A 9,791-nucleotide genomic window follows, 5' to 3' on the forward strand; every position below is an offset into this window, starting at 1 on the left:
TATATATATATATATATATATATATATATATATATATATATATATTATTTATTTTAATCCAACCATTAATTTTTTTATTTATTTAATTTTCGTAATGCTACTTTTAGTCAATAAAGTCGGATGATATTGACAAGGTTATTTTTATGTGGTCATTATTTGAATAAAAAAAAATTAATGACAAAAATAATAAATTATTATAATGAATAATTTAAATACTAATTTGTATATTAAAATTTATTGATTTATAAAATATTTTCTTTTACATATAAAAATTATAATTAATTTATAAACTAGACTTTAAATTTATCTCTAATATTAATTATTAATATTTTTACTATCAAATGAATTAATGTCTAAATTAATTACATGTTAATAAACAAATTTCCACATAATCAAATTATCAACCAACAACACTCTGCATGCATTACAAGTTTGAATTAATTTAGCAAAAATCATATTTAAATAATTCTCTATTCACGACCGATCACTAAAATGCTAGTAGTCATGGTTGGTTTCATATAAGAAATTATATTATGACATAAGGTTCTAGACGTAGAAACACTGAAGACTATAATATGGTGTACAAATGTTAGAAATAACATGAAATGTGAATAAATACAAGAAATTATCAACAAAAATATAAGGGATACACTATAGACATTATTAAATATCACTTAATAATATACTTTCTATAATAGTCGACCTTTTATCTTTTTCATAATTAGAATCTACATTACAGCCATATATATCCATAAGATTCTTGTTCTACTTCAATCTCCTTATCACCTCGTCAACTTTTACTTCTTTATGAAACTATAGGAGGAAATAAATAAAGTTGCTTTAATATTCTTGTACAAAATGAAACAAGATGTTAAACAAATTTCTAATTATAATAAACTGGATAGGAATGACACGACACTCTCAAGAAGGACCACACAACCTTTTTTTACACATGCACTATGGATAATGAATTTGCTTGATTGAGTAAAATGGACGCAAAATTTCATTTTTCTGAGCTTCCGTTAATTTATAAATTTCTAATCTAGATTAAATATTAATCGAATATTTGCACACACACACACCCTTAGTAAGAATTCATATCTTACCAACTTTTTTTTGTCTCAAGAAAGTTCTTCCATCATGATAATAATTAAGTGGAGAATACAAATTCTTCTTCCAAACTTATTTCAAAACGTGGACGCCATTATTTTGGAACTCCTATGCTCCTTCCACGAAAGCACCTTCATATGACTCAGAAATAAAGGTCAAGTAAAATTTCAGAATTGATTGGAGGGTGTTGTAGTCTCTCTTGTTCTGGTCAAATTCTCAAGAGAAAAAATCAGCCACCAAGTGGGTCCAAACTACACCTAAGTGGCAAGACAATTCAACAACGGAACCAAAAGAAACGTTTGCTATGTGATCTGCACTGTGCTAAAGGCTAAAGCGTAGATAAGAAAGCAAATTCCAACATATTTTTTATATTATTTAACGAAGTTCCCTTTTTTTTTCTCATTTTTGTGGTTGGTCTTGTATCTTAGAGGTCTATAAATACCACCCTCGCGAACTCAGATATGCATAGAGTAATAGAGAAGAGACAGATAGAAAGAGAGAAAGAAAACGAGTTTTGAGTTTAAAAAATGACTAACTTCCCAGTGATCAACTTTGAGAAGCTCAATGGTGAGGAGAGAAAAGACACCATGGAGAAAATAAAAGATGCTTGTGAAAACTGGGGATTCTTTGAGGTACCTCAAAACCCATGCTTGTCTCACCTAATTCATTTCTACATTGCCCGCCTCCTATATGTCCTATTTAGTTCTTGCGATTTTCTTGGTAGTTAATGTCCTTTCTAACTTTTGCTTTCAAAATTATGTAGTTGGTGAACCATGGCATACCCCATGACATATTGGACACTGTGGAGAGGTTGACTAAAGAGCACTACAGGAAATGTATGGAAGAAAGGTTCAAGGAGTTAATGGCAAGCAAAGGTCTAGAGGCTGTACAAACTGAGGTCAAGGATATGGACTGGGAGAGCACCTTCCACTTGCGTCACCTCCCTGAATCAAACATCTCGGAGGTCCCTGATCTCATTGATGAATACAGGTTATTACACTGCAACAAACATATATAACATTACACATTGCATGCTGAGAACATATTGCAATGCAGAATTTTAGAATCGAAACTGCAGTTGTATATGTATATCTCTTTCACAATATGACTCTAACATAAAGTGATGGTGCAGGACGGTGATGAAGGATTTTGCTTTGAGGTTAGAAAAACTAGCAGAGCAGCTGCTGGACTTGTTGTGTGAGAATCTTGGTCTAGAGAAAGGATACCTCAAAAAGGCCTTCTATGGATCAAGAGGACCAACTTTTGGCACCAAGGTTGCCAACTACCCTCCATGCCCCAAGCCAGAGCTGGTGAAGGGTCTTCGTCCCCACACCGATGCCGGTGGGATCGTCCTTCTCTTCCAGGATGACAAGGTCAGTGGCTTACAGCTGCTCAAAGATGACCAGTGGGTTGACGTACCCCCTATGCGCCACTCCATCGTTGTTAACATCGGTGATCAGCTAGAGGTAACTGTCAACTTAATTTGAATAAAATGGTAATGTAAATGCTTTTTATTACCATGTAATGGAGAACATCATTGATTTCTGTAATAACTACTTTAAAAAGTTTTAGTTGGTAACTTTAATATATATACATATATACTAAGTAGACATTTCTACAAACAAGTTAGATGCAACGATATTACGAATATCTAACAGTCCTTGGTTAAAAAACAGGTGATCACCAATGGTAAGTACAAGAGTGTGGAGCACCGTGTGATAGCACAAACTGATGGGACCAGAATGTCGATAGCCTCATTCTACAACCCTGGCAGTGATGCTGTCATCTACCCTGCACCAGAATTGTTGGAGAAAGAGACAGCGGATAAAGTCCAGCTCTACCCAAAATTTGTGTTTGAGGATTACATGAAGCTCTATGCTAAGGTCAAGTTCCAGGCCAAGGAGCCAAGATTTGAAGCCTTTAAAGCATCAAATTTTGGTCCAATTGCAACTGCTTAAATATTTTTACTCTATGCACTTGTTACCATATTACGATAGCCATAATAAAATGTCATCGTAGTGCATGTTTGGTTTGAGTTAGAACAACGTTAAAGAAACTAATGTAATACAGTGTTTTATTATTATTGTGTACTGTAATTGGTATTTGTGTGTTGGAATTCCTAAAAGAATTTTCTCAATTTTAATGCAAACATAAGTTTTGTTACTATGGTTGAAGTGATTGTGACACGAAAAAGTGGTCAACAAAAATATCAAACTTCATAATAAAAACATAACTACTTGGTTAGCAAACATATTTAATGGCTCTTGGCTCTACTATGCATTATTTTCTTGCCTTTTTTGGCTTCATGTGCCTCCAATATGGCTAGTTGGGTTTTGGACCACACTGACAGTGTCTTAGTGATGTTGAATGCACCAGAATGTTAATGGCACCATGATGCTGAAGGAAGACTATACAGGTCAAACACACTTATTTGAAACAATGTGTAGGCCAAAGGATGTGGATGCAACCAAACGAAGATATTCAATTATAACTAGTTGATTTAGAAAATGATAAAACATGATAAAAAAAATTTAGAAAAAACACTTAGGTGGTTGTCATGTTACTTTCTAATTAAAACCTTTTGTTTTGTTTACAATAAATATGGTAATGACCCATAAAAGACATGCATGAAGTTCCCCAGTGTTCAATGTTTTGTCCAAATAATTATAATTATTTTAGTTTTAAGAAGTTATTTGTTATCCTTAATTTTAAAGTTTATTGAAAATTAATTTTAAATGGTGAAAACACCCACCAACTTATATGTATTAAGGGGTGAAAATTAATTAATGTATTTATCCAACACATGTAAAGTAAATTTCCCAAATTCATCCATTATACGAAAAATGGATTGAATTGAATCCAATCCATCTATTGTTTTCAAAATGTAATATGTACTCTTATCAGTATTTAATCTATGAAAATTAACTTAGCCTATTTTTATATTTAGAACTTTCTTAATTTTTTTTAAATGTTCAAAAACAGATTCTAATATTGTTTAATATTTTTACTGTTTAGTAATTCAAATACAATCCTTCTTGATCGTTATAAAGCTTTTACCAGAAGAGAAAAGTTGGAGAATTTTTTTTTTTTCATTTTTTCCATATAGTATTCAACTATATTTCTTCCATTGTCTTTTTTATTTATGTATTTACTCAAACTTTTCCTTAATTAGTTTCGTGTATCAACAATTTCCATCTCTCTTTTTTTTTTCTTTTTTCATTTTCCCAATTTGTCCGAACATGTATCCAAGGTTTTTGTTTTGAACAAATTTTCCATTTGTGAGCAAACTTTAAACAATTTTCACAATCCTTCTAGACTCATTAATTAAAATTAGAGCGACAATAAATTTTTAATGCATCAAAGTAAATTAATAAATTATTCTTTGTATAATTTATTATAATCCAAATTAAAATTTATTCCATCTACTTATTTTAACATCTTTGCACATATATTCTTTTATCCATTATCTATAATTTTCTTCTTCTCATCATTATCATCATCAACTTCTTTCTCTTCTCTCATCATTTTGTCTCGACAAACCTTAAATTGTATTTTCATTTATACACAATCCAAAAAAAAACATCATAATCATCTTATTTAATAATTAAGCCGTAATTTTTATTCATACAAATTAAACATATTAAAAAAATTCATAATATTTTGCCCTGAGATTGACTACCTTATATCTAACCTAACTGTGAAACTGTTAGTATTACTAGATTTAGATTTGTTCTCATCACGATGAACTTTACATGGAAAAATGGAAAATAAAAATAGGATTGAATTAATATTTTGATGAATTTTCATGAGAAGCAATTGAGATTTTTCTATTTATAAAAATAATAAGAAACTGAAGACAATAATGAGAATGAAAATGTATTAATAATGTTAAGAAGAGAGTAGAAGTAGAACATAAGATTGAATATATTGATGAATACAGACAAATACGACGTAACACAACATCACATCAACAAAAAGAAATCATTACTTCGATTCTACAACACTAACGATGAATGAGTCACAATAATTGACTCAACACAATTTGTTTTAACGCACAAAAAAAGCTTGAAATCCACGTAAGTATTCAACTTGAGACAGTGGAGAACCACCTTTTATAGTATACACTCGAAAAGCAGAAACTATGAAACCTCTTATTTGCACAAATCAAAAGTTAGCAAGAAAATGTCTCAACCAAAACAGACATAGATACTCATCCACGTAACAATAACATGCATACATTTTTGTATAATGATGTTTTAACAATTTTTTTTAACAGTTTTTTAATAAAAGATCATGTGTTATTATTTTATTGGTTCGTGTATATTTAAAACAGATCAATTACAAGTTGTAAAAAAAAATTATAAAAAAACATTGTTAAAAATATTATTTTCCTACATTTTTATACTTCTAAGATTTAAATCTATGAATCTTTAAGGGAAGCATTTTCATGGTTTCTAAGTTTTGCTTCATTGCTTTGTGCTGAGTATCTATCTATAGTGTGAAACCACTCTTTCCGCCATTTAAAAGAACACAAGCCAACAAAAATTAGAATAACTTTTGATAATGATGCATGTAAGGACAAACTCATTAACACATCTTTTCATATATTTTATTATTGTTTCTTCAAAAGGTTGATAGAATTTTTCCATAAATACATTACTTCTGCAAATAACCTTAGACATTTTTTAAAATCTTTTTATTGATATATAGTGTATTTTATTATTTTGTCGGTCTTCCTTTTATCAATTATCTCATCGTTTGCATTATTTACTATGTCTTTTTATTTTTTAGTTTAACGCATATGCTAACATTGTAAAAAAGTTACAATCGACCTATGAAATCCATCTTTTACATAACTTTTAAATAATTATTTCAAAAATGAACAGTTCAGTATATAATTTGAACTCAGACACATATTATTTATCATTCTTTGACTTATAAACATAACCATGATTTATTTACTAGTATTGGATATACTGAAACAAATTCCTTAATATAAATAATGCTAATGTTCTGTGTTTAAATTTGTGGTATTATCTACTTTGATGTTCGGAGTTTTGTTATAATTTTGTTTTAAAAAAACAATTCAAAAAACTAAGAAAATAAAGTTTACATAAATTATTTTTAACTTTAACTCTGTAAAATCCGAAAAATTATGTAAAAAAGTTAAGAAATATATAATTTCTTGTTTTTTTGATTGAAAATGTATACTTTATGTATAGAATTATTCACAAATTGAATTACACCAACTTTGAAGGAAAAAATTAATTCCTTGGTCAATTCATTCGGTTTGTTGGTTAATCTTATCACTTGTGATCAAATCAAACCCTATCCATTTATTTTTATTTTTTTAGTTTGAATTTGATTGGTTTTAAGTTGTTGAAAAAGAATTTTCAAATATTAAAATACATGATGATAAACAAACTAATGCAACATCAAATATCACATCTCATGTAAAACTGATAATAGTTCAAAGTGTATATGTATTCAAATTACAATTTAAAAAATATCTAGAATTTTTCAAAAAGCAAACACATCATATAATGATACAAAATGAAACTATTTTTTCTAATTTGTTAAAGTGTCTTCTATTTTGATTCTTAGTTCATACAATTTGATTTTGGTTGAACCTCTCAAACTTGATGATGTTATCCTTATCTCTATGGTTAGAGAGCATTATTCATCACTCATACAAAGCAACCTTTGTAAAAGGTTTAGTATACATAAACCTTAACACACTTTGACCTGTCTACAGTTGAATGGGTTTGGGCCCACCCACAATTATCTGTTCTTTTTTTGGGCCATGGAGTCTACCTCGCATTTGCTCAAATACAGTCTGTTAGATACAAAAGTGGTCCATTTTTCATCTAATTTCTTATTTTGTCCTCACAATTTGGGTATTGATTTGGACCACTTCCACTATTCTATATAATATGCATGAATCACTTCTTTGGTACAGTTATAATCAAGGATGCAAATTATTATTATTGGGGACCATGTTCTCTTTAATGAATAACTTTTTATTTATTTCTTAGATCAATTTGAATATAAAGATGTTATCCACTTCGAGTGTCATGGACAAATGACACCTTTGATAACATTATGATAAAATATATTAAATTTGTAAAAGTTGTCACTTAATGATTAATGATACTTCATCACTATAATATAATGTAATTTAATTATTAGACTGATTAAATTCAACATCAGTAAAGAAGTTGATAATTGCTCTATTTTTAGAAATTAAAAAAAAAAAAGTTGATTATAGAGTCTCTTCTAAACCAAACATGTTTTTTGGATCTCTTGCAATCTTGTATGTTAGTTCCATTTGTTTGAGCAATGTTATGAACATCGTAGAGTTCATATATGCATAAAAAAATAGATTTTTGAACTATAATTAAATATTGTTGAGTTACAATGGTATGGCAGATAAAATAAATTATTTGAATGTGAAACTTATACAAGCTGACGGTATAAAAATAAAAACATTAAAATAAGAAATATTTTAAACCAGACGAAATTAATATTTATACAATTCAATAAGTAATTTACGTGAAGAGCATGTTAAATTTTTAAACAGTGCATGTAAAATAAATACAAATATTCCAAATTAGTTGTCTTGCTAATTTGTTGAATTCATATACCGACTTAATTAAGAAAAAGAAAAAGAAAATATTTTTTTATTTCGGGTTACCATTCTAATACATAAGTTAAAATTATATAACCTTTTGCATTAGGTTTTTAGGAGAGAGACAAATAGATAGAAGTTATGAATGTTTTTAATGAGAAACGAACAGAAGTCACCCAAGAAGAATGAAAAAAGAAGAAGAAGAGAGCAATTATGATGTATAAGTTTGAAAGACTTTTATGATCCTATTACGAAACATAAGGTTAAACTTATAAAAAATATTAAACCATTTGTTTAAGTTTAAAAATTCTTTAAACAAGACATTCAAGCTAATAAATTTGAAATACATAATAGAAAAAGAATTAAATTAATATATTTCAAGAAAAAATGATTAATTGAAAAAGTGAAACAATATTAAAATGAATTTAAAAGGAATTTAACTAATTTAACACTCATCAATGATTCATCTACTATGACTACTACCCATCAAAGATGTTCCATGCTTCCAAACCATAACAATAATAGCTTTGCCGACCATGCATAGCTACTCAAATCTTGGATCACATCATTATATATATAATAACCATCAATGACAAACAAGGCTATCAAACTCGTGAGTTTACGTAAACTCGTGAGAATCGAGTAAACTCGACTCGTAAACTCAATTCGTAAACTCGTAAGAGTTTACTTCAGATGAAAAATACTATATAAATAATATCTTAATTCAAATAAGTCTACAAAATTATATAACTTTAAATAAATAAAATTTATAGATATATAGTTCATAAAAATAAATATTGTAAAACATAAATACTTGGATTATTGTTATTAATTTTGATGCATTTCATTAAATATATAATAAAAAAAGACCAAACGAACCTTGTTTTTCTTAATTTTGTCCCCTTTCAAGCTTGTAGAATCGCTCCAAACTCGCGATTCTACACGATCCTACCGATTTCAGAAATTAATTCTACCGGGTTTATGCAGAAAAGAGTTTACTTCCGAGTTAACTCGAAAGCCAAGTCTGGGAACGTAAACTCGTAAGAATTTAAGAGTTAACTTGAGAGTTTGATAACCATAATGACAAATGCACCAACCATATCAATCAATGATAAATGCATCGATCATGTCAATTAAAGCAAAGTAATATAGAATACCAGTTTAGATAATCGATGATTAAGTACTAATATCATCTCACAAATTCATTGATATTCGAGCTAAACATTGAAATGAGAATTTTGAACACCACTGCAAAATAAGCTAAAACTGACATGGTTTAGGAGGGTGAAAGTGTAATTTACTGATGTTCCTGAATATAGAAAGAAAGTTGCAAATTGTACCCTACCACCCAAGGTGTTAGAGGGCCTAAAGAAAAAGGAATAAAAAAAAACTGAGGTCCATATTGTGTGTGTGCAGCCCAATAGAAAAACTATCCTTGACAGTGGTAGCTTGAGTTCAGCCATAGATATGTGACAGTGTGAGCTCAAGATGATCTCATTCTACCATTTCTTTAGTAACATTCACATTGCAGCTATTCTTCCTTCACTCCAAACTATAAACATATTACATACCAACAAACAAAATAAGGTCATTGGCCATAAAGAAATTATTCATATGTAGAGAATTCACACAGAAACAAAGTTTTACTTTCTCTTTAGAATTTAATTTTAATAAGAGTCCAGGTAAATTTTTTTTTATTTTATTTTTTTGACATTACATTTAACACACTGGATTTGTGTTAATAATTTATATGAATTTAGTAATATCTTAACTTTGTTAAATGGTAATAATAATATTATAATCAATATATTGTATGATGTAGGTGTAAATTTATATTTTAAGACTGAAATTACATTAAAACGAAACTATTTTGTTTTCCAGGAGAGACCGACGAATATAACAAGAATAATATTTAAAATTTCATTTATTAAAATAACTCATCCTTCTAATAATAGCATGCGCATGTCCAACTTACATCCAAGCTTGTTAATATTTGATTTTCGTGTATATACATACATATATATATACATATATATATATATATATATATATA

General features: G+C 28.6%; 2 protein-coding genes across 2 annotated transcripts in view; one reads left to right on the forward strand and one right to left on the reverse strand.

The window, feature by feature from the left end:
* Positions 1-1,560: 1,560 nt before the first annotated feature.
* LOC106765175 (1-aminocyclopropane-1-carboxylate oxidase) lies at positions 1,561-3,273 on the forward strand. Its single transcript, XM_014649701.2, has 4 exons — positions 1,561-1,742; positions 1,874-2,100; positions 2,243-2,576; positions 2,787-3,273. Exons 1-4 carry the CDS (start codon positions 1,638-1,640, stop codon positions 3,066-3,068), a joined length of 948 nt encoding a protein of 315 aa, XP_014505187.1. The 5' UTR covers positions 1,561-1,637; the 3' UTR covers positions 3,069-3,273.
* A 5,737-nt stretch (positions 3,274-9,010) lies between these two features.
* The window catches only part of LOC106765324 (probable tyrosine-protein phosphatase At1g05000), a 5,559-nt gene continuing 4,778 nt past the window's right edge, over positions 9,011-9,791 (reverse strand). The window contains exon 6 of the mRNA XM_022781949.1: positions 9,011-9,290. Coding sequence (XP_022637670.1) covers positions 9,281-9,290 — 10 coding nt within the window. The 3' untranslated portion in view covers positions 9,011-9,280. The remainder of the gene's footprint in view (positions 9,291-9,791) is intronic.

Source organism: Vigna radiata, chromosome 6, assembly GCF_000741045.1.
Source record: "Vigna radiata var. radiata cultivar VC1973A chromosome 6, Vradiata_ver6, whole genome shotgun sequence".
Lineage (NCBI taxonomy): Eukaryota > Viridiplantae > Streptophyta > Magnoliopsida > Fabales > Fabaceae > Vigna > Vigna radiata.

Excerpts from the sequence above, each read along its gene's own strand:
- LOC106765175 (XM_014649701.2), top strand. The coding sequence starts at position 1,638 with ATGACTAACTTCCCAGTGATCAACTTTGAGAAGCTCAATGGTGAGGAG. Across the intron at positions 1,743-1,873 it reads AAAACTGGGGATTCTTTGAG|TTGGTGAACCATGGCATACC; the intron begins GTACCTCAAAAC and ends AAAATTATGTAG. Across the intron at positions 2,101-2,242 it reads GATCTCATTGATGAATACAG|GACGGTGATGAAGGATTTTG; the intron begins GTTATTACACTG and ends GTGATGGTGCAG.